The 26,957-nt window shown below is 32.6% G+C and overlaps 1 protein-coding gene across 1 annotated transcript; it reads left to right on the forward strand.

Annotated features, from left to right (window-relative positions):
• On the forward strand, window positions 1–26,371 carry LOC119066931. The gene is made up of 6 exons (XM_037169644.1): window positions 1–268; window positions 23,372–24,379; window positions 24,442–24,590; window positions 24,647–24,981; window positions 25,050–25,237; window positions 25,298–26,371. The coding sequence occupies exons 2-6, from the start codon at window positions 23,563–23,565 to the stop codon at window positions 25,870–25,872; spliced, it is 2,064 nt and encodes a 687-aa protein (XP_037025539.1). The 5' UTR covers window positions 1–268; window positions 23,372–23,562; the 3' UTR covers window positions 25,873–26,371.
• Window positions 26,372–26,957: the final 586 nt, after the last annotated feature.

Consider the following 26,957-nt stretch of genomic DNA (forward strand, 5'->3'; position numbering starts at 1 on the left):
TACCAACCAGTTGCTCTCCACGATTCGCGCGAATCACACGTACTTTGATATAAATATCGTCGTTCATTTGAAATCTTCGGCGAGGTGTGACGGTTATTATTAGGAGTATTTTGGATGTTATTGCCCAGTGAATTTAAAGTCAAAAAAAAAGTTTTGTGAAAGAAATCTAAATCATTGGACTCATTGGAATTGTGTTTTTTTTCTCCTGTATAAATAAATCACCGTCGTCATCGTCAGAGTGTTTTTAATTGAAATAAAATCAATTTGTGTAAGTGTAACGCCTTTGAGCCGTTATTTTAATTCACATTTGAAATTCTAAACGTTCTGTGTGACCATTTTCCTCTATTGAAATATGGATTTTCTTTTCATGAATAAAATTCAAATTGAATGAAGTTGATGTGATGTCACATTTTTATTTGTATACGAAATGTATTCGGTACGAAATCTTTCTATTGGATTAAATTAAAGTTGCGATTCTGTTTTTTTTTTCTGGCGAACCAAATTCGCGTGAGTAATAAAAAAAAATTTGATTTAAAATAGTTCTTCGAGGCAGTTTGCTATATTGCGAACGACACACAAAAAAACAACTCGTTTGGTGCATAAGTTATGTGTTATATAGCCGAGGATCAAATTTAAATAAGAAACGAAAAAAAAATATTTGAGTGTCAATTGTATTAGACCCAGCTTAGCTCAAGAAAGGGTTAAAGATATATTCATTTTTTAACTGAGTTGAACAACATACAAAAAACAATCCGTTTGCAAATTCTCTTTCTTAAAGACTTTTTTTAAAAGAGTTATTTGCCACACACAAATCAGCTGAATTATTTGAATAAAACATCGACTAGCATTTATACCTCGAGCTTAAACAATAATAGAAACCCATTTTAGCCATCTTTTTTAAAGTAAATTTAAATAAAGACCGGTTCTTCAAACCGATATTGATATACAAAACATTGGTTTTTTACCTTTTGCCAAAAAGGTATCTTGCAATTTTGAATAAAATATTCAGTAGAGGTCTCTTTGAATGGACTTTTAAACTGAATTTCAAACGGTTGAATTTTAATTCGACTTGCCTTTTACTGTCTTATACACAGAGCCACACATTTAAGTCCCATTTTAGTGCTGACTGAATTTTTGTGACAAAACACACCTCCTGGTGAACATGTACCACCAACAAAAAAAAAAAAATTAATTGTTTTTCCAATCAGCAATTGGTTATTCAGATTTAATATATATTTTACAAGACAGAAATTGTGTGTTTTTTAGCATTGAACTTTTTTTTATTTATTTTTTATTTTTTCAGCGTATATTGATAAAAGTGATGTCATTTTATTCAAATTTATAAACTCCGATGAGACAACACTTAGAGTTCTAAAAAAAGCTTCATGATCAATATGACATTGCTTATTTGTCTTGATAAATATTTCCATAGCTAAGTTATTGGTAATAATTTCTCAGATGTAAATTATTCTATTTTGAAAAGTTACGACAACCAGTAAATCTATTTACAATGTTTGTGATATTCAAGGGACATTTCAATTTTATTCGAAAATTGACGTCATTACCTTTTATTGTAACGAGACGTTCTGTACAAATTGTCAGTCCACTTACCTAGCAATTGGACAGCTTAATGAATTTTTAATAAAATGTTGAACCCAACATTACCGCACGAACTTCATGGCACCGTCCCATTTATTACTTTCCGATATTTTGTTTCTCTGACCTAACGTGTAAAAGTGGAATAAAAAAAGACCCTACCGAACGCCTTCCTAAGCAGCAACAATATTTACTCGATTTAATTTTACGATGTCGGCATGTCGGTTGAAAAATATTTACCCATAGAAAAGCTTAACAAATAATTCAACGTACTGCATTATGCACCGTATTAATGTCACAATTAAATTATTAGTCGCAACGATCGCGTATAGACTTTAATGCACCGATCAACAGAAAGAATTATGCGTTTCGTTAAACAATGGCACAGTGCATCTTCATTTCATTCTTCTTATTTTCGTATAATGTTATGAAGTTGTCCATTTTACCATATTAAGCTCACAAAGGGAAATTTGATTGATTGATTATCTCAATTCTGCACACACTGCACATTCGATCTTGTGACTCAAATTATGTGATAAATCAACAATGCCCATTCAAGTGGATGCATTTCATTAGGGGGTAATAAATCGCTGTTTAACGGACCTGCATTTCTCTTTTTTTTTTCTTCGCAAAAAGTTCAGAACGATTTAACTCCTTGGTTCATGGTTCGCGAACAATGACTGAATAATGGACTCTTTTCATACACTTTTACGAGTTCAACTGATTTAATTCAATAATAAAAATAAGACGAAAGAAATTATAAATAAAAAGAGAATTTCGTATTTTATTAATAAAATGCTGCTTCCTCCTCTAATCACCGTTTGTCTGAGAACGAATGAATTCAAGTGAATCAATGACATAATATACCACATATAAATAATGATCTTCGTTCGTTGCGTGTAAAAATGTGAAATATAATTGCCATAATATGCATGCGTTATGATCATAAGTTTGATAAATGGATGAAAGATAAATCATTTTTTGTAACGAATTTCTTATTTTTAACAAAAAAAAAACTAATTTTCACAATTCTCAAGCCTTGTTAAATAAGCTATGCGGCTACCTGAATAGATATACCGATAAATTAATGCCAAGCAAGATGAGCCAAGTTTGAAAAAGAAATGAGTTAACATTCAAATTCAATAAAAGAAACGGAAACTTGCAAAGGTTATTTAACCGAATATAATATATGAACGATGGCAACGATGACATGTTGATGAATGGGTATGCCCATATTTGATTGACTTTTAGAACATCGGTTTGTGTGTGGTTCTCGTTTTTGATTTGTCTTTACATATTCAGAAAGGGTAATCCATAAATCTGCAACGGCAAACATTTAAAAATATTCAATAAAAATTATTTATTTGAAGAGGATGCCATTGTAGTAACAATATAAGTATACAAATCGTCATAAAGTGCTTTCATATTCAAATTCCTTTAGCGACATATTAAATGTCTTACATGTGCTTGTCACCGTCGACATAATATTGATTTAATAACGAAAAGAATGGAATGGCCGATTTAGTTGGCTCTAATATTATTTTTAGCAAAATCATTAAGAGAAAAATGTTTACAATTTTCCCTGTCCGGTGCTTAGAAAAAAAAACGTTCCATTTTCATTACAAACATGCGTGTCGAAAAGGTGAACGATTCTTTTAGTTAATTCGCGAAATGAACGTGAAAAAAATTGTTTTGTTGCTAACAGTTTGGCTCCATATTACAGTGAGTTCAATGAGCGTACAAGTATTTGCTTGTGTAATAGTATATCAGCAGGTCGATTTATATGGCACATTTCTTCTATGATTCTTTATTGCATGTCGGAACTACCAGCCGAAAGTTTTTGTTAACTCATACCTAATCATGTTCATGTGAGTCATAATCAGAAGGATAATAGGAAAAAGTGAAAGGTTAATTAACACGTCAATATGTACCATTTCTAGGCGCAAGGCAATGATCATAAAAATAAACGGTTTTTGGAACAATGTAACAAGGTATACTACAAAACATATGTATTTTCTCAAATTTTTATAAAAGTTGAGAGATCGTACACAAATGACGTCACGTTACTTATTTTATTGATTTTTAAAATGCTCCACCACCTGAGTCCCAAAAAAGGGCTCAGAATTAAAATTTGATAAAACAAATGTTGTGAGGCTGGTATGGCAAGTTTGTTATCTTTATAAAGCTTAGACTGCAAGCTGATCAGGCATTATTGTTTTGTTGCAGACAACGTCAACCTGTGTATTACAGATGAGTCCAACTTTCGCCGAGGATGGTGAGAATAAACCTTTTCATATTTTGTAAAATTCAGACAAATTTTGTAAGATCCATACTCGGCGTTTAATAGAGCATGGAATCCTCTACCAATATCGCCATTCAAAGAGTGTCAAACTCTCGTCATCTTGGACATATCACGATTTAAAATGTCGAAATTTCGACTTTACCTGGCTGTGGCTACGTGGTCAGGTTGTCGAGCGAAGCCATTTTAACACGAATTATCTTAGAATTAGTCCCTCTATTCGTTGCGATAACAATCTGTATTCAAATTGACTCGTGGTTCCCGCACAGCCATGGGTGCCGGTTCTCTGAAACGCTGGACGGATCTGCGAACTGAATGCGGTTCCTTATAGTACTCGAGTCCCTTAATAAGAACATGAAGAAAAATCAGAGGTGGTGTCGCGACTCTATTTAAATTTTGTTCAACCCCACCGTGAAGTGCTCTGAAAGCACTGCTTTCTATCTACTTATCTACTCTCAATATTCTGGTTATTATAGATTTGTTTTGAGTGCAATAATTTCGGTTTGACGCTTTCTGTTTAAGATCAAAAAATCGGTAATATGAAAGTTTCAAATGATACGCTGTAAATAAGTGTATGCCAAATTCGTGGCGAAACTACTTGATGAATATTTAGTATGTTTCAGTCACACAGTCCACGTTCCTGACCATTTGACTGTTCAAATTTATTATATTAACCATTCTCCACTATATAGGTTCGATTGGGCAAATATAATTGCCACTAACATTCAAAAAAAACTGTTTTAAAAATAAATATATACACAAAGAGCTAAATCACGATTGAATATGGATTGATAGATGATGAAATCTGCCGAAAAAATAAAAATTCTAAAATCAAAATAAACATACACACCATCCAGCTGTATAAATCGAATCCGATTTGAATCTTAGAACTTGGGGGAAAAACAATATTTTTTATAATGTTTTGTGCGTAAATCTAAAAATATACAAAATTTCACTGCTAGAATAGCAATAGGCAAATTAGAAGTTTGAATGATTGCCAGCAGCAGAAAAAAATATTAAAATATACAAAAAGTGGATGGTGATGTGTATTAAATTATTAGAAATTTTTGTTCCAATTTTTTTTTTGTGTTCTTCATTTCCTTTAGACAGATAGCTATTTCGTTTGGAAATAAAAATGAGGTTGGCGTTTTTTTGTGTGTCTTGATAGATTCGCAAATACCGGTACAAAGGTTAAAACACTTTCATTTGGGCATTACATTGCGAAAGTTGTGCCGAGAAGCATGCCATTTATTCTGAAACATGTAATTGGATATCTTCGAACGAAATATAAATGCTAACGACTCATTTGTAATGATATCATTACTGACGATGACAGACAAAAAAAAGAAGATGAGATGATCCATGTCTTAGTGAAGATACAACATCACTCTCTCACTTTAATTTTAATTTTCATTTGACCGAAACTTATGAAAAATTCAGTAACATCATAATTTGTCAGATTGTGATGTTTTGTACACAAGTTTCAAGCCAATTTTAGTTCTATCATCCTAGCCTAGGTCTATTGACTTTGTTCATTATTTCATTGACTCATTGACTCACACATAATCTGGTTGATTCGTTTGGTTCGGTTGCTACATCATAGTAAATATATATACTTACAGTATATATGCTGTCAGTTTATGAGTCCAGTCATCTGCTATGGAATTCTAATTATGTAAGATACGCTTGTCGTTCGGAAAAAGCTTAGAAAATTTAAGAATTAAAATTAGTCTAGTTCGAAAACCTATTCCTATTGAACACTCAACACGTCAGTACAGGAGCTGTGATACAAATGAAATCATTTTCAAGAGGCGCTCGTATCTCGCAATCAATTTTTAATTTTCAATTTTTTTAAATGATCATGCTTGGCGCTAAAGGTTCGTTTTGGGCGCCAATTTTTTTTTTGTCGATTCGAGCCAATTTTTTTGGGCGCCACGAGTACTTGTCGACAGTCTCTATAATTAAAAGACTCGTAAGCAATATGAAATCTGTGACTTCTTTTATTTGAAGTATTCCTTACTTTTGTTGATATTAGTATATTACTTCTGAGGTTCCAAGTTGTGTATTTGATACATTGGGTGTTACAACCCCATCCGAAGGGGAGGACTGTATTCCCCACTTGTCAAATGACAACTTGGAACCTCGTAAGTACAATGATTTACGTGATTATGCAATGTAAATGAAAATGAAACATGCCGTAACACGTAAAGTCTATTACTTCATTGTTTAGAACATAAATCTTATTATATAATACTTCATGACGCAGAGATCATCGCTTATAAGTGCCTTTGTTGTCAAGAACAGACGACTACCCGTTTCACTTGTATAGAACAAAGGTCTGTTTTTTTATCAGGAAAATATTTAATTCAGGTCAGCGGGCACACTCATTTAAAATATACCTATTGTCCATTAACGTGTATGATTAATATAAAAATGTGCGCTGCGTTAAATAGCAATTCTTTGATTACAGTGGACGTACTCAGTTAAATTTAATTATTATTAATAAAAATTAATGACCGAACACAGAACCATGAAATTTGAAATTAATACCGCTGAAGACGCAATATTACATCATTACACAAATACGATACCAAGTCGAAGCTGGTATTTTAATGTAAAAATGACCATTCAAAGAGTTAAGAATAACAAAATATTCAATCACAGCACGATATGTTGAGTATTACTCTGAAGGCAGAGATTGTTTATCGGATGTTTTTATTTGATTATTTTTTTATTCATAAAAATATATTTTACAAACATTGCATTCACATTCGTTCAACTCAACGAGTATATCAAATTTCAATCATTCGAAATTTCTAACGAGATTCGATTCGGTCGGGAAAAAAGTAACGAGTCGAGTGTTTAGTATATTTGTCGCAAAAAAAGCTTCACCGTAAATTGATTCTTAGATTCAAATCTGTAAAATATTTTCGCACCTAAAAACTTTTACATGCCATGTTGTGATTGATGGTGTTTCCTCAATCATTTTTTCCTAAATATTTTCTGCTATAAAAACGTTGAGTCGATCTGTTTATTATCGAGAATAAAGATGCCGATCGATCATTATTTCTTTTAGACGATACACACACTGTGTCGGCCAAACATTTAATTTAATTGACATTAATATCGCTGTGCTTTTTTTTACATCTGTGTACATTACATGACCATTCGTCGAAAATATAATTCGTATTTCGTTCAACCAACAAACTATGACAATAGATTTATGTTCTGATTAAACGTTTTCCATGTCGTAATCAATGGATTTAATCAATGCTTGGGTATGCATATCAGGTCGCACATAGTATATACATAAATGTGTGTGCTGCTATTAATAAAATGTTATGAACGCCAGAAAAGGTATAACTTGCTGTTTAGCATAATATAAGTGGGCATATATATATTGAACTCATAGAATATTAACTCTTAGTGTTCCTTTGCCGAGCATATCGATTATGTAACCCAAAAGAATTAATTCGCGTTGGTCGCGTGTGAACTTCCGCTAAAAATAGCATGTTTCAGATACATTAAAAGAATAATATATATCGAAGTAATGAGTATTAAAGAGCACAAATAAAAAAGTATTTAGTAAACGAGTTCTCATTTATAAAGCCCGACATGTTGGCGGGTCAAACACCACACAAAACAAAAAACAAAATTTTATTTGTTTTGTGATGTGACTAAGAAAAACTGAGACGATTAAATTCGCGCGCTAAATTTCAACTTATCGCTCAAGAATTTTTTATTTAGTTTTAATTTATAGATATCGTGTTCAACGTACTAACGATTCAATCAGATAATATGTACACAAAAAAAACGGTACACAGTAGGTATACGGTGTAAAAGCAACAACTAAAATACAAAGTAAAATTCAAACTAATCTTCTACGTCAACGAATTAAATGTTCCTGTTCCTATCAAATCGATACGAAAAAACACTTCCAATTTATTTTCTGTTTTCTATTTAGGTAAATTGGAATTTAACAAGCTCCGAGTGTTAAGTCGAGTTGATTGACTCTCTTTATACACACTGATATTCCAACAAACAAATAAAAAATGCTAATTGTTCATTGCTCTTTGACTCCAGTGAGTTGATGGGTATTTTCTGTGATTACACATTACAATAAAACATTCAAATTGAAACAATCAGATGGATGATGATGCTCCATTGAAATAACATTTTGCGAATCGGCATGATTTACCTACGCTAATAAAAAATGCTTTTGTTGCAAGACTGAAATTAATGAGAAAATGGTTGAAAATGTTAGAAGTCTTAATTTATGAAATCGTTCTACCCACGACGCCGTTTTTATTTTTATATAAATATTTCTCACTTCTCAGTTAGTGTCATTTGAAAAGTTTAGTGGAACGGTAAGGAGAACGATTTTTTTTGCAGGTAAACTTTAGCCGATAAAGACATAACTACAAGCGTGTTGGAAGCTTTGGTACCATTTGCTTTCTTACTTCACCTATAACTTAGGGTCTATTTTAGGGAATATAAATCTCGAGAAATTCATGAAAATTCTCAAATTTTATTTGTTCGTGAATCTTAAGAATGATCATTCAAAATCGTTTGACTGGCTTACACATGGTCGCAAACAGCTAAAATATCCAGAACTTGTTGTTGGAAGCAAATAAGTAAAAAAAAATGACTAAAAAATTGAGGAATTTTAGGGAATTAATTCCCTAAAAATAGGCCCTGCTACAACTGCATCTTTCCATCTTGATTTTGATCTTCCTGGTCTGCGGTTATTTCAATACAAATAGTTAATTTTGTCCGACTTGTTTACCATCGAGATTTTTAATCTCTCACAGACGGCAAGCATATTAACAGTTTTACTATCTGATCTATTACTTCATTTGATCGAAGATTGTCAGAGATTTATTTCAGAAATCTTTTACTTTATTTGTTTTGAACATGTCTTTTGCTATATAAGACCTCATCGGTCAGAGCTTGTCGTTAATTATTGCTGTCTTTGTCGATAACAGGTGACAGCCGTATGTAACAGGTTAAATTTTATTTAGCAGTACCAAGAGCATATGTTCCTCATCCATTCTTTCCACACTGACACCTCCAAAAATTGATCGAAGGATTCTCCATTAACCATACACGTTGGAAGCCGAAAATCTATAGGCGGAGTAGAAACGCTATTGCAATCAAAAACCTACCTCACACTCGAGACATATATTCTACCACATAGATCTGTCTGCAGTTCAGAAAAAAAACCTAAAATGTGTAATGTAAATAAACAGTAGATATACTGTGGTAGCTTTTAAACGGTTTTTGTATTTATAAGACTTAAACCACCATATTCGTAATCGTTTCTCTTATGTATATAAATTTGATGAGTTTTTGTCCTGCTGTTGATCAAACGTTTATAGCAATAAATTTCCATTAAAAAAATTATTTTTCCAACAAATATACGCCCCCGAATACCATACAAAAATATAACCGGGTCAACCAGACGAATGTATACTCATTTGAACAGTGTGTTGAATAAAACTCCATCAACTAAATTCTTTTCAATTTCATATCTCGTTCATCAGTGATAGCGCATTCAGACGCATTTTATATAAAAATAAAAAAAGAAGTTTCTTTTCAAATTTATTGCCTTCGGTCAGACTTTGTGTTAATTAAGTAATTTGAAACATAAAAATAATAATTAAGTTAAGTGATGGATCGTTTCGTTGTAATATAACGAGTCGAAATATACATTCCGTTTAGAAATATAATACGCAAGCGTATCATCATAAGGACAATGGTAAAATAAATGGTAATAGGTGTGACGTCATTGTTATCGTTTAATTACGTAATCTTGTAGACGGAAAATAGACATAAGAAACTTTTCAAGCAGCATATGCTCGTACAGGACCTTATATCTAGACAGAACAATCTTCCTGTAAATTCACGTTATTTTGCGTGAAGAAGTAACATACTAAGGAAGCCAACAGTCCTAGAAAACTACGTCTTTTTTCTGTGTGAAATGACGCAATATTCCTTAACATTTTTCTGGTTGATTGACCTCGTTTGTGTTGGAAATAGATATCCACACAGATACAAGGCAATTGTTAAGTATTTATGAGGAAAAAGTTTTCGCTTATAACTTTTGCACTTCCATAAAAGTTTTCAGTTCATTCCACCAAAATTATCTCCCCTCACTCGAATTCGTATCGCCAATTAATCCTTATCGGCTAACATCGCCTTAACAATCAAAAACTTATGTTTTAGTGTGTAATATCGACCAATCAAATCCTTACAGAAAACTTATTCCATTCTAATTCTCTGCCCTAAAATACCTAGTAATTTCACCCGACCTATTAACCCAGATCCGATAATTTTTAATTCGTTTAGTGTTAGTACTAAAACTGTAGTCGTTGAAAACCATTCCTATTAAAACGAAGCTATATTCTTGTAGTATTTAAACAGAACAGCATGACGTGTTGTCATTAAACATTTTTTATCTATCGACAACGACAGTGGCGGTAGGATTTTATTAATACGATAAATTTGAAGAGATCCATTTTAATATTTTAATATTTATTATTGACCCCCGTTAAATTTATGGGACCATTTCATTCGACATTTCGTTCCTAAAATAATCCTTACTCATCTTTCACATGAACATTTATGCCGAGTTTAAGCTTAAGCCAAGGTCATCATACGTTCGCTTCAACATTTGTACTCACCAGTAAGGATTGTAACGATGTTACAAGTCAATAGCCAATCTTGACTAAGAATAAAAATTCGATTATGTGCGATGCATGCGAGCCAGTGTACACGGTGTATTGCAGTGCTGGTTACATTTTATATTTAAACTTCGTTTTCCATCGCTTATTCTCAGCTATTTCAATAAAAATTCAGTTAGCAGGTCATAAATGTTTACAAATATAACGATTCCCAATGAAAAGAGAAAAAAAAAACTTTTTAACAGTTTTACACTGAACATTCATGCCGTGTCTTTCGAAATTCCCTTAGGAAAATGTTATTTATATAAATACAACGTCTCCATGTATCCATTAAGTTTTACGGGTTCACGAGTATTATATGTTCAATGTTTTCCATTCGGAAAACATTCGAAGCATGTGGAAAATTTTCGTTCAGTATTTTCTTTACCATTTGTCTTTCGAAACGCGGCGAATTGCAATCGTTTTATCTTTTACATGTAACAATTTTCGCTTATGTTTGCTTATTCCTATTTTTGAAAAGACTAGGCAAATGGACCAGTTATGTCAATAATAAAATATTGGTAATATTGGATAGTGGAGTCTGTCACTTCGTTAGATAATCGAATCTATTACTTCATTGTATTTACCTTGCATTTTGTTATATAAAACCACTTTAGCCAGCAGATGACACAGCCTTCGTTTAATAATAAACGTCCCACTCATGAGTTCACCATTTTATTATTATATGACGATGATGTATCATCATAATGCGACGGTGCACTCATGTCATTTCTATGCTTTTCCCGTCACGATACATTGTTGTAGCAATTAATTTGTTTTAACCATAAAACACCTTTTTTGTTTGTTTTTAAATGACATGTTCTGTTCAATACATTTTCACTCATTACATTTTTTTCTCGATGGATAATGTTCCACTTCGACAAATATCAGACTTCATACGAATCTGTAAAACATTTTGTCCCACAATGATTGTTCGGTTAATTTGATGCAACACCTACAGAAGTGTGTTATTAAAAGTTTTTGCTCAATTTTTTGATATATTCCGTTTTTCAATTCACGTTAAAAAACTGTTGCTGAATTAAGCAATTTGTTGAGCGTAGTTAAGATTTTAGGTTGATGTCGGATGTACGCCTGTTTATTTTATTACAGTATGGATTGGATAAGTGATTTCGTTGGATGAAGTAATTTTTCTAAATTTCCAACCAAAATAGCGTTAAAATTAGACAAAAAAAAAATTTCAATGACCATTGCAGGGTAAACATCTGAGACAAACTTAAGCAATGAGCTCTGGCTAATGTGGCTGCTTTTGGACAAAATTAATGAGAAATCTCTATCAAGGAAGTAGAAGATCAAATAATAAATCGGTCTAATAGTTGCCGTCTGTAAAAGGTTAAGCTCTCAGCTGTTCCGCTGTTCCACTGTTCCAGTACTCGCAATTCTATATATACAACTAACAAAATACATCAAAACGATGTAAGTGTTAGAATGAGATCAGCGTTTCTAGTTACATTTCCACTCTACAAAGTGTATATATGACAAAAATTAATTGCACGACATCGACGACCACACATCAAACTAAATGTTTGTATTTATCGCTGCGTTTTATTGCATGAAAAAATTATGAATCGTGGAATAGGAAAATTATTTAAATTTTCTATTTTCGGTTGTGCAACTAAAAGTAATTTATTTATCAGTATTACCGAAGCGGCAGTGATCTGTACAGACTCTGTATATTACAGAGACACATAAATATAAATATTTTTGCCGTTTATCTTTGTGTAAATGCAAGAAGACATTAAGTCTTTAACGAAAAAAAAAATTCGTGAAAATGATAAGTATTCAATGCTGTCGATGATAGACATTTGGCACGTATAATGTACTGCAATATTCTCCACAGTGATGAATATTACAAATTAAAATTTGAGTGATTGCGAATGGGAATGCTTTGGAACATGTTTTATTTATAGAAATGAAACCGAATGCACCTGCTAGTAATTATCGTTTCTTGTCGCTATTTTGACCCTAAGTTTATATACAAAAATTGTCCCGGCTAAAAGAGGGGAAGAATTTTAAATAATTAATTTTCAGACACGAAACGCATAACAGACATAGAGTCACCATTCGCTTGACGGTCATTATCCATAAATTAAGATTGTTTCGAATTCGAATTTATTTTAAACTAAGAATTTCAATAAACTTCCGGGGATTTGTGACAAAGCAGTTTAGTCAGTCAGCATAGGTTACGAAACGACGCGACGATAACATGCGAAAAAATTATCCCTATTTTTCAGCCTTTGATTTGGTTGCCGTATAAAATCTAATACTTTGCAGAAAATATTCAACCGAACGCATGTTGGATTCAGTTTTATTTAAAGAAAATTTATTTTATTTCTGACTTAAAAAAAAACATTTGAAAACTCAACAAAAAATGTATTTAAATTTGAAGTCGAACGCTTCATATCACTACGATCTGTTACACTTGTAATTATATTTTGTTAACGGAAAATGTACACGAAATAGAATAATTATACTTTGATGTGGTTCGTTTGTAGTGTATAAATGTAAATCATACACGTTACGTTTTGGAGTAATTGAAATTTACATTCGAGCGTATCAAACAGGTGCATACAAAATTGATTTTTCAACAAAAACTCTCATTAATTGAAAAGTGTGTATGTATACGGTTTACTGTTTGAAATTGCTCAGTCCATTCGTAAATACTCTGTTGACAGAGATGAACCGATGAAGAGAGAAAAAAAACATTTTATGTTGTTTTCCCCCATTCAAGGTCACTCATGGGTAAGTTTTCTATATAGATGTACGAATATCTTCCATGCTGATTGCTAACACATCCGTACATAGAGTATATAGGAATGTTTACTTAACTAAAACTAGGGCAACATTTTCCTATGAAAGTTGATATTACACCACCAGCAAACTTCATATCTTCCATTATAATGGAAAATTGTTTAGATAATTTATATTCAGCTTGAATCGGAAGGAAGTTTTTTTTGTGTGTTTGCGTTATAAAAGCAATATTAAAGTAGAAACATCAATTTGTATGACATGGGGGCAAATAGACGTTCTATTTTTTTTTTGCTCGTCTATTACTATGGCTTTTCAGAGAACATTTTCTCGTTCTACATCTACACTTAAACATGCAACCAACATGGAAAAGGATATATAATGGCAAATTATAGGATACTACGCATCGGAAATGTGCCCTAGTTTTCCTTATAACGGAAAATCGAAATTATAAAAATTATTTTTATTTCCATTTCTATGATGTCATCGATTCTATCGAGCCCATTTTCTCGTTTGATTTTTCGCATTCTTAATGGAACGACCGATTCGTTTATTTTATACAAAGCGCTTTGTGGTAGAAGAAAAATAAAATAAAATTTCTTTTATTTCGGGCGCCAAACATTAGCTGTTGTTTAAATAAGACGGTTTTGTGCGAAAAGACAAATTTGACAAACTAATAAATAAACGATGTGGATGTCGATGGGATGTATGACTTTGATTTATTCACATTTTGTTCTGTATGTTGGCGAGGAAGTAATTCTCATTATGTTAATTCTATTCGTACGCTTACTTCCGTTGTATATAGAAAATAAAAACTTAAAAGAAAAATTATTTTCAGCTAAATGCGCCGTTCTTAAAATTTGAGATCACTTTTTGCTCTTTGTCAATATTTGTCCGGGGGCTTTGGGCGCTTTGGGGCAAAATTATTATCAGAAACGAACAGCTCAGTGCGATATTACTTTAGAAACTTTGATCATCTGTTATCGATAACAATGACAAGAATAAGGGAACGACTCTGGTTAACGTTCTCTTACATAGCAAAAAAATATGTTAAATAAACAGAGTAATAGATTTTGTAATAGAGTAATGGATCAGGAACAATAGGTACTACGTAACATAAATGCTGAAGTATGATAGTAATAGTATGCTGACATTGAGCTCGGTTTGCATTTATGCGCGTTTTATCATTAGGATAAGTATTTTTAACCGAAAATCTTTTACTTCATTTGTTTCAACATATCAAAATTTCTGTTATAATAATCTCATTATCGAAGACTATTTTTGGGAATACATTTTCTCATATTTTCTTAAATTACATTTTCCAAGATTTTCCCAGAAATAATTTTTGGAAAAATGTGGAAATTATGAGAAATTGTGGGTAATATGTAAGAAATGTTTCCCAAAAATAATCCCCGATAATGAGACGACGTTAATTAGAACGAATTTGTTATTTCAGTCGTCATTACGATAATAGATGATTATGGACGTGAGTAAAAGACTGAGTCTACCATTTATTCTGTTTAAGTTAAGAACAGACTCCTTTTAATAGTCAGTTCGGATCATAAAACCAAATTTTTCTTGCGATTTCTTACTAAGTTTATAATTTAAATTTCAATTCCGATTCGAATTAAAGCTAATAGCACGGCGTTCTATTAACTTTGACAAAGTCATCATCAATTTAAAGATGAAAAAATCATTTTTTTAATCTTTATTTTTAGAACTAATGTAATGATTCGCTAAATTATTTTTTGTCAGGTAGCAAACACGAGAGCTTAATAATTTCGTGTTTATTTTTCAAGATTTAAATGTGATATAACCGTTGAAAACTTAATTGAATAAGTTCGGTCTCGTTTTTTTTCTTCACGATAATAAGCATAGAATCGGACAAGTTAATAATTTTCGTATGAAATTAATTCCACACGATCAAAGTGTCGTCTTTATTATCATCCCTTTACGATCAATTAGCCTGACAAACACTTGTAAATATGAACCGGTTGTCATTCCATTTCATTTTTAAGCTGAAAATTATGATGAGATCATAAAAGCCGAAACATCTGCACGTAATGTGTTTTGATCACATCACCATCAAACCGACAACGTTACGTAAAACCAGCAACGACCGAAGAGAATTTCATTTTTTTTATTTTTCTTCTTTTTTTATTTACTAAGCTTAATAGAAATAGAAATTTTTATTGGAACGATCCATTCCATACACAAGCACACGCGATTGTAAATAACATGGCATTTTGGGCGACACCAACGCAATTTCGATTTCCTTGTTTCACATAATACACATAAAATATTGTGTAGAGAAAGTGAAACTGGTGATTTTTCCCTCATTTTCCTCAAATTCATTCTGTCCTATACGACCAATAAGGCACACACAGACAATTTTTAATTACATTTTATCATGCTGGTTGATTCGTGTGTGATGTCACCCAAAAATACAAAATCGACATTCGGGCGAGTGTTTTGGTAGCTCGTTTGCAGCTTGGAACGAAGTGAATTTTTGTTTTGTGTATAAATTACATTCACATGCACGCCTTTTTCTCGTTATCATTTTAACGCATTTATGCCATATATAATACCCACATGGTGGCATGCGATGTGAATCAAATCGATAGAACGAGATAGTCCATGGTGTTGTTTGTCGACTAGAAGTTCTTGAAATGCTTTCAAGATTTATTTAAAAACTTTCTAATTGAATGCAAGCAAAGACTTTTGTATGAATGTGATAATAAGACGAATGACAATTTTTATTTTTGGAAGCAGAAGTCGAACCATTTATCTCTTAACAGAAGGTGTATCTCACATTACTCCGTTCACAAAAATATATATAAGAATTTACAACCAAAAAACTTGTTTAGATTTTCGATTGTTATTTTCAACAGTTATTTACTGCCGCTATCGAACGTGAAAAGAAAAAAGAATTCGGTCAAATTGATAATATGTATTGGAAGAAAACATCTGTTTCGCTAAGAAAACATTTGAATTTCTCGGTTATTTTTAGTTTGGTGTAAAAAGTCGTTTTTTAGCTAACTTATTTACTCGAACCAAATATTATGAAAAACAGAAATACGATAACCGGAAGTATGACGTAGTCTGATTGTCTTTTCGCTATATAAAGCCTATCTATCAAATGTGTGAATTAGAATGGGAATTCTCGAAGGATTATTGTTACATGCTGAGTTTAGAAACTAAGGGTAAAATCTATTACAATTTTGTACTTTTCTTCATAAAAAGACTGCTGTCACTGAATTATTTTTTCATGAACAAACTTCACTGTTGTGACATTTCATGGGACTGAATCAATGTAAAGTTGTTACACAAAAAATAGTCCAGTGGGATTGAAGTGGGATTGAAGTGCTATAAAAACATGTGGCGCCTCTACAGGCCAACCGACAAGGCGAATACTAATCTACGATAATGAAGTTGTTGCGATTTCAGTTGAGTATCACCCTTCTACAAACGGTAAATCATCTGTTATCGACATCGACGTCAACTATAAATTATATAATTTCTAGCTGAAGTACACTTTAAAGCAAAACGTATTAGCAAAACTAAAGAAATACAGGATTTGTCATTAAAAAAATACGCAATACATAAAACAGAAGAAGTAATAGATTCAACCTTTATGTATATGACGGTATGTCTGTCTTTGGTTATTTATGATTCTGTCTACCTCCAAATTCTGTGTCAATTTACCAAAACTAAGAGAATTTTATCTAACAAATTTCGATAAATCATAATTTTTTTAGATTTTTTCCCCTTTTCCTTTTTTTTGAAAAAAATATGAAATTTTGTATGAAGAGTCAGTTTATATCCCCATTTAAAGGGACCGTATTTAAAAATGATCCTTTGAATTTCCTGAATTTCCTTATTTGGTGGAATTTTAATTCATTTCTGAATTATGAGTTCTAGGACCCATAGAACTTGGTGACACATTTCTGGCAGGGAAATTCTTTAAATCGTTTTTTTTCACCATGAAGCCACTATGTCTACTACATTTTTGTACATTAACACAAAAATGAGCCATCATGGAAATGATAAAAAAAACGATTTAAAGAATGTCTCGGCTAAATTATGTCACGGTAATTTTCACCAGGTGCGGATCCACCTATGTGAGTTCTCCATTTAACTAAATCGATTATATGTCGATCTTAAAATCCTAGCTGTAAGTTTATGTAAATTCAGAAAACTGATTTACCAAAAACGGACCCTGTAGAATAACGAAGGACATCTGAGCGACCTCTGAGAATTCCTATTCGTATAGAATAACTCCAACATCAACACGTTCCAGACAACACATTACCTTAAATCCGCTTTCCTGCTATCAATCACTTTTTCTTTAATCAAATTCAAATATTGCCAAAGGTCAAAAGCAACAACATTCGTGTTATTTTCACTGTAAATATACAGCATCGAATTATCACTTCAATAAATTATAATAAATTGACTATAATAAAATTGTTCTAATTAGTGATAAATGATCGTAACGATGTTGTACACCCGAATAAAAAATAACAAAATTTAAGTAGTTCGAATCCGATTTTTTTTTTCTTCTCTCTTATACTAAAACTCAGTTTAATTTCCAGTTATTACTTTGCTTGTCTTTCTCAATTACTCAACGAATATTAACCTACATTGAACATTTTTGAAAAATTATATATTCTGCATGTAGTCGAAGTCTCAGCTCTCACAGCCTTTGAACATACACAGACTACTTAGTAGTAATACAAAGTTAAGTAATAACTAAGTGTAATTTTTCTCTAAAAAAAAGTGTAAACAAATAAAAGCGTGATTTTTGTGGTATATACTTGAATGTCTAAGTAATTATCCAGCACAAGTCCATTCGGTGTACATTGTAAGATTAGCGCTGAGATCATTATATTAAAGCAAGAGAATTTCTGTTAATCGCAAATTACAATTAAAAATTTAATTTATTGATGTGGTATTTACATGTTTTATTTACAAACACGAAGAAAAAAAGCGTTTATTTAATTTAAAAAGCCAAAAGGAACGGTCTCGAGATTTAGTAATTTTACATTACGTCATCTGTTATCGACAACTGCGAGACAAAATCAAACGGATAGTTGTGGAACTGATATATGATGCGTTAGGAATTTATATTCGTAAGACTATAACGTATATGCTCACGTGAATGACTTTTTAATAGCTGTTGGGGTATGCTGCGAAAGCCCATCAAAAACTTCAGTAGAAACGTCTTGTAAATAAATCTCTTCCTGACAAAACTATTTTCCGAGAATGTTAAAGAAAGAATCATAAAACTTACTGACAATTTCCTGGCCAAGACATTCTTTAAATCGATTTTTCGCCATGAAACCGTGATGGCTCATTTTTTCGGCCAAGTGGAGAAAAATGTAGATCTGGTCGTGGTCTACATTTTTCTCCATTTGACCAAAAATGAGCCATCATGGCTTCATGGTGAAAAATCGATTTAAAGAATGTCTTGGCCAGGAATATGTCAGTAAGTTTTATGATTCTTTGAAATTTTCAAAAAACTATTGCCGAACTCACAGTCACTTCATGATTGCCTTTACCCACACACATAGAAAATCCTCTCATGGCTAGGAAACCTCATAAATTCTGATTATATATTCAATATATGATTGATTATGCATTGAGTGATCAGTGTCTCAAATCAAATTTCTCCAAAAATAGTTCACTCGCACAAGTCGCAATTCAATACTGTTGTTGTTAGTTGAGCCGCTTATAACTCATGTTATAAAATTACCTGAGACGCCATCTGAGTAATATCACGCAATGATCATTCCTGGCTTATAGCCAATTATTTCACCGAAATTTGTACATTGTCTCGTAAAGACTGAAATAATGTTTTGTGTCGATCATTTCATCAAAATAAAACGGACAAACGTTGTTTTTATGTTGGGCGTCCAAACAGATTTATAAATTTCGGTAGATAAACTGTATACATGTATAAATCTGGATTTATGTTTATAAAACTAACAAAATTGACTCAGTCAATAAATCCTACATAGCTTCGGTCAAAATGTGAAACTTTTTATTTCATTTTATGTTTTACCGACATGCATATAATTCGTTTTTATTAATAAATTTCAAAGAACAAAGAACAATCAATCTCTTTTTAACGTACAAGTTCATGGAAGTCGTTATACTGTTGATTTCCGAGATCTCCATACGTGCCTCACACATAGAACCTACTCAATTTATCAACCACTGTTTTTTTCTTTCAAATGTTTGTTTAACGCTAGTGACTTCAACTTTGGCCAGATGTATGGAGAAGTCGTGAACTCGTGAGTTTGTATAAACTAAATGGTAAAATTATGCGCAGTCTTGGCTTGTGAGTGAATATTACTTCGGGGTAACTTGAGTGAATGAAACAGTGAAAGAAGACATTGATTGAGCGAATTTAAGTTTTTACTAAAGAGTTTGAATGAGTGAGGTAAGTTCAATTAGACTTACCGTTATATTGAACCGACGTGTTGTTGAACTAGAATCATTGTACAAATTTTGTACACTTCCTACGTTCTACGATTAGCAATTTGAGTATGATATTGGAACGAAAAGAGAGAATGCGTTTTACTTTTCGTGTCTTAGTGTTAATTGTTTTGCTGGTTTTGATGTATCATTGGAATATTCATGTTTTTTAGAAACTACTAGCCGAAAAGGCAGCATGACCTCACATACGGGCATGAACCTTAATTGTCCATAAAATTTATTCTTTAATTAAATTATCATCCACCCATTTGTAATACCTAAAAATACGCGTTATATCGTCATTTCCAATTAAAGACAACGCATGAAGTCATAACAATGTTCAACAAAGCAGAACCGCACGTATAACAACTCTTTTCTCCATCTGGATACCTAAAGACTGACCTTTTCGTTCGGAATAGAGTCTAAACAAAATCATGGCGAGGGGAACGCTTCCCAGAAACGAAGCAATGCCGTTAATAAAAAGTAAAAAAAAATAACTTTTGAATAAAACTACCTACAAAAAGAAGTTATTTCTTGCAAATGATCATATGGATATTGTGTTGAAATGGTTGAAATGTATATTTAAAAATAAAAGAAATAAAAAATTTTGCTTGCCATGACGTCACGCTATCATAAAAATTTTAATATTATAGCAATGAGACCCATTGAAAATAACTTCATATAGAGAAGCACTAAAATATATAGTGCACACAGAGTTGAAGGTGATGTCATCCATACGCGTTTATTGTAAGTTTTATATATTTAGTGCTTGTACTTCATTAACTTATATATACGGTACCTACTCCGATACATCCATATATAACATAGGTACATGTACACATAATGTCTAACGATTTTTTTTTTATTTAATTTAATTTGCATAATTGAATTTTTAATCGTTGTTTTTCTCCCTCTATCTCTGCGCAGCCTTTAGTTTTGATTAAAATAATTTTTTTTTGTACAAACAGATAATATGTTTGCACAACTACCGATAGTAGTTTATGCTATATGCAGACAAAGTTTTGTGATTTTTTGTTTAGATAAAATATTTTGTTTTATGTTAATTGCGGTATGTTTGGTAGAGCTAGCCTGTGTTATACACACATAATTGTTGAAAATACATATGTTTATGTTGACCACGATGTTTTATAGTTTTTTTTTATTTCAAATACAAAAGTTCAATTCGTCCACTCTGCGAACAGCTTGGATGTACACATCAGTACAGGGTTTATTTATTCGGAATTTAAATTTTTTTGAAATTCTTTGATATTTTTTTTTATAAAAATCTCTGTTGATAACCTTTCACAGACATCAATGATATTACCAATATCGAATCTTTTACTTTATCTGACGAAAGTATTTCTAACGGATGAGATCAGAGAGTTCCTTAGATTTTACAAGTCTTTTACATTTTAAGACAAGCGGCAAGGCATTAACTATTAAGTTCTTTTGTTCTTGCTGTTGTTAACAGTTGTTACAATAACTTCAGAGTTTTCGAAATCGTTGGACAGTATGTGGTTTTCAAATTTTTACCGTTTACTGTTGAATTTTATGCTGTCACCATCAATTCTGTGTGTAAATTTCACTCGATATGCAATTATTAGGTATGTATTCTGATGTGGTATACGAACTAGTTACTATTGAAACTTTACGTAAAGATTAGTAGTTTTCTATGGATTTATTCACCTAGTCGGTGCCACATGTTTTTATAGCACTTCAATCTCACTGGACTATTTTTTTGTGTAACAACTTCACATTGATTCATTTCCATGGAATGTCACAGCAGTGAAGTTTGTTCATGAAAAAATAATTCAGTGACAGCAGTTTTTTTATGAAGAAAAGTACTAAATTGTATTAGATTTTACCCTTAGTTTCGAAACTCCATTCTCCTATAGGAAACCTCTTAGAGGTGCCACAACTTCATTCAGTACTTAATTCTCTGTGCTCTATTTTCTTGTGAAACAACTTCACTCTGGTAAATATCCTTGAAATGTCATCGCTGTTTGGTTGATCCACATAAAAAAAGAGCGCTGCCGTTAGTCATTTTATGACAAAATGTACTAGAAATGTAATAGAAATATACAAAATCTACTACATTTGAGCTTTACTTCCAAACAGCACTTCCATATCTCACTCAAATCTTCTTAAGAACTTCTTGTTACTTTACTAAATCCGTTGTTAAAGGTACTTATACTGGTTGTAAGGTTGTGATGGCCTAAATTCAATCAACGAACAAATTAACAAGCGAATTGATTGACACGAGTCGTAGATATATCAACACAAAATATAGAATAAAAGTAAAACTTTTACTGAAAATGTTAAAAAAATCAAACGCCAAAAGCGCAAATAAAAAATGTTAAAAAAAATCGAGGAAAGAGTCTTTAGAAAACGCAGAGAAAATCCTGTCGGTCGTGCGTTTTTGTTTCTTAAGTTTCGATCACCTGCTACTCATAACAATTTGATTTTCTGATAATTAGACAGTCAAAAAATGTTCGTTTAGACCTTAATTGGAAATGATTAATCTAAAATTTATTCGGAAATTTCCCTTTAATTTGTCAACATGTCTTCCTTTATCAACGGATTGATAATAAAATCGGAGATTTATAGCGCTTGAATAATTTACTTTATAAATAGATACACCTCTATATGCCATACGGTGTATGCTAATAAAATGTAAAGAATATAGCCCGTAACTCCTTTTAAGTATCAAATTTTGTTTATCTGTTTCTGTTTCTACAACATCCGAATTGTACACGGAATCACACAAAAACACAATATATTCACCCATTCCCATTCATATTTTTAGATAAACAAATCATTAAAACCGTAGAATATATAGACATGACTATCAATACTTCTTTCTCATCGCTAAGAACATGAAAAACATTGTTTTTGATGGGCTCAAGCATAATATGGAAAAGACACAAACAACGAAAATTGTTAAATATATAAATAAAGTATTCGAATACATAAATTCATTTCTATTTCTGTTACAAACAAAAATTAAAAGACGAAATGATCAAATAAACATTAAATATGGAATAGACGGTGCATAGGATACACTCTTTTCAATGACAACGGTCGCTATCTCTACAAATGATTTAATTTTTATAGCCTTATTCAACGAGGAGATTTCCTTATTCCTAACATTTAGACTAGGTTTATAAGGTATCAATGGTTGCATGACGGTTGTTTTGTTATGGTTCTGTTGTTAAAAGCGATGTAGTAATAATAGGACTTAGTCATCTGTTTATCAATCACAACGACGAGCTCTAACTAATATTGTTTTATACAACAAAATGTGGTTGAACTAATGAAGTAAAAGATTTTTGAATAAAGTCTACTGAAATTGTTTCACACAATTTATGCTCCTTTTCAACTTGATTTTCCACTAAGAATAGGAAATATATCCACAGAATCGCACCTGCGAAATCCTTTCTTTCTCATTTGATGCTCAACTTTATACCAATAACACTTTTCTCACACAACATTTTCTTTCTACTTACAGAACGCTAGAAGAGTACAACTACGAAATTCAACATGGAAACGATACCCGACCGTTCATCAATATGTTAATGATTATGAGTGCAAAAAAGCCAATATAAATTAGAGCGACAGAGGAACATTACTGGTACTTTAGTTATAGAAGAGAAGACCAAGAAACAAACTCGATTAATAGACGAAACAAAGAAAATAAAAATGGGGACGCAAGAAAAAACCGAAAGCTTAATCTCACTGAAATTGGTACTTTTCTTATTCTACGGTGGATTGGGAGCATTATATTGTACCCTGACACCACACATGGAACAAATCGGACTGAACTATGAAGAATCTCGATTAATTTTAATTTTCGCACCGCTGGTATCCATCGTTGGACCTTTAATAGCAGGCCCATTGGCCGATCGAATTGCGTCAAAGACTTTGTCCGGTAAATATTTGCGAATTCTTGCAGCACTAGCACTCATATGCTCGGCAATTATGTATTCGCTTCTGTTGATCGTTCCACTGCTTGAACGATCGCCGGCGAGACGTCCGTTGGTTAGTTTTGGTTGTGACTCGAGTGGAGCAATAATATTCCAAGAACGATGCACTGACGAGAAAACATGCTTCCATTGGAAGGACGAGAAACAGGGATCGTTGATTTTGACAAATTGCTCGTACACTTGCCAAAATCCCACACAATTCGAAAATCTTTACAATCCATGGACGAAAGGTTCGCCAATACCACCGACTGAAACTTCAAAGGAACGCTCCGATGATTATGGAGACTACGAAGATAGTGCACAGAATGAGTATGCAACGTCGAATGAACGTGGTAAAAGAGAAATCGAACGAATTTATGTTGAGCCACCACATTTATGTACGAAAATTGTGAATGAAAACGGGGATGAAGTGATTAACAAATGTCACGTTTACACTGAAGACTCGAAGGAATTAAAGGTGCAAGCTACATTGAGAAGTGCTACCAACCAGGAGAATGACACACACAGCGCTGAATGGTGCAATTATCCCTTGGGTTAGAGTGCTCTTTCGATGGCCAATCAAAGTCAATTTATATTAAAAAATTTTCATTCGTAGATGGTTGGAAGTGTAACATACCCAAGCAACAGGCTTCGTGGATGAAATTGTACATGAACAATTCAAAATGTAAACCAATGGTCGAGTGTGAGGTGTTTGATCCGTATGATAGTCCGGGAAGTGTATTGGCCGATAGTCAATGTATTAAGGTAAAATCTACAAATCCAATTCATAACTCCTTTGCTTGATATCCTAACATCTGCAGATTGTCGGAGATATAGACGCAACACTCACTTCTTATTTTGTCATTCGATTGTTGGCTGAAATGTTTCCAACAGCCGCTGTAACACTTTTGAATGCTGCAATCATTATTGCGACTAGAGAAACTTCGACAGGCAGAGGCGATGTTGGTCGTCAGCTCGCATTCGGAAGTCTGGGATGGGCAACTTTCCCCTTTATTCTTGGAATGTGTGGCATTCAAGGAGAACTGCTTTGGCCCGTCGTAATATTCGCGGTATCGATGATTCTAGCGGCTATGATTCTGATTGTAGCACAAAGTATGCCAGTGTCGCCTCCTGAGTGGTGGTGGCACACGAAAAGGTAATTTTATTTACATTATTATCCAGCGAAACGTTTTGATCAGAATTTACATTTCTTTCATTTTCCAGCGGAATGTTGGCTATTCCAATGTCGGCTATTCGTAAATATGGTCCAGAAATCGCAGCCATAACAGTTGTAGCCGTGGTGTTAGGTGTTTTTTGGAGTATCATTGATAGTTACCAGATGTGGAAGCTTACAGACTTACATGTCAAAGATTACGAAAATGGCCACTACGCCTTAAAATTCTCATTCGCAGGTTTGAGTTATAAAGAAAACAATTTCCGGACGAAAATGTGTTAACCCTTTTCTTCAACAGTTCTAGCTTTGCCATCAATTCTTCTACTCTGGAATTCCGAACGACTCGTCGATTACTGCGGACATTCAAATATTCTAATGGTTGCCTTCACGCTGTACGTTATCCGCTACTACGGCCTGGCATTGGTCGAAGAACCATTATGCACTCTATTCTTCAATGCTCTGGAACCGATAACTCTGAGCATCTCCTGGGTAACACTCATGCTATACATGCGTCACTTGATGCCACGCCGTCTCACAGCAACGGGTCAAGCAATTCCAGTGATTGCATTCTTTGGCGTTGGTAAAAGTCTTGGCGCGATCATCGGTTATGTTGATACGAACAATGTGGCTGGTTCATTCCAATCGTTGTACGTTTCGTGTAGTATTGCTGCCGCTGTTGTAGCTGCTCTGTATTTCTTGTTGTACCATTTCTGTTTGGCTCCTCGATGTGCAGCACAACCGCAACCACCGCCAACACCATCAGAATTACAGGGTCATGTAAATGGAGGACACAATGGCAATAGCAACGGTAACTATTCGCCGTTGCGAGTCTATCACAATGGAATGTCGCGAAAAGGTCAATTCAGATATTAAATATTTTACTGCACTTTACAAATTCAACGCAAGTGTTCAAAGCATAAAGAATTTTCTTTAGTCATCAGTCATCAAACTTTATTACCTTTTAAAAGAAGAAGAAAATTTTTTTAGGAGAAACTAATTTTCTTAAAAAAAACGAGAGAGAATCGTCACAACTAAAATTTACGCTGTGTTCGTAACTATTAACCGATTAAGTTGATTTATTATTTTTTGTTGAAAAAGTTTCGTCGATTTTTTTATGAGTGCGCTTTATTAAGTTAACAAAAATTGATTTTTTTTTACTCAACGTTTTTTTTTTTCAATTTTAAAATTAAGTGTAAACGAGAACGTTAAAAACGTTAGAAAACTTGTCATTGGATGATTCCTCTGCGATTTATTTGCTCTTTTTTATTTTTTATTTTTTTGTCGTTTTTGTTTAGGGACATTTTGATATTAGATTTATTAATGTGCAAACATATGCTTATAATGGTAGCTACTATATACTGTGAATGTTTAATAAAGAAAAATATTTGAAGAGAACTCTTATCACCCTGTGCACAATACCGCAGCTTGACATGACTATAAAATAGAATTTATTATATTCCGTCGAATTTACCGATAAGAAAGAATTCTTAAAATCGTCACTATTGTTAGACTCACATTTAAAACATTTTCACATTTTTTTACGATCCTATATGCAAAATGGTAATTCCGCCTTAAAAAACAATTAACCGATCGAATTGGATATACAATTAAATACTCGTGGTGGTTTGAAATTTAGAACCATTCTGAAGAAATAACTCGCTTAAAAATTTACAATACTTTTTTTGGAACATTTTTTCCTTACTGTAAGAAGGCACAATATTTGTAAATTTTTAATATTAAAATTGTAATAAGAGGACAAGAGATGGACATGAATATTGTTGTAAAATAAATTATTTTTGAAGTATAAATGTGTTTCGGAGTAGAATGCTATTTCAATGTAAGTCTATTGAGGTAAAGATTATGCATCAATAGGAGTCCTGTTACAGGACTGTAGCTGACAAAGTAAATTAAATGTAATCTATTAACGACCCCGACAACATGAATAAACGATGAGGTCT

Source organism: Bradysia coprophila, chromosome IV (genome assembly GCF_014529535.1).
Source record: "Bradysia coprophila strain Holo2 chromosome IV, BU_Bcop_v1, whole genome shotgun sequence".
Lineage (NCBI taxonomy): Eukaryota > Metazoa > Arthropoda > Insecta > Diptera > Sciaridae > Bradysia > Bradysia coprophila.

Excerpts from the sequence above, each read along its gene's own strand:
- LOC119066931 (XM_037169644.1), top strand. The coding sequence starts at position 23,563 with ATGGGGACGCAAGAAAAAACCGAAAGCTTAATCTCACTGAAATTGGTA. Across the intron at positions 24,380-24,441 it reads ATGGTGCAATTATCCCTTGG|ATGGTTGGAAGTGTAACATA; the intron begins GTTAGAGTGCTC and ends TTTCATTCGTAG. Across the intron at positions 24,591-24,646 it reads CCGATAGTCAATGTATTAAG|ATTGTCGGAGATATAGACGC; the intron begins GTAAAATCTACA and ends TAACATCTGCAG.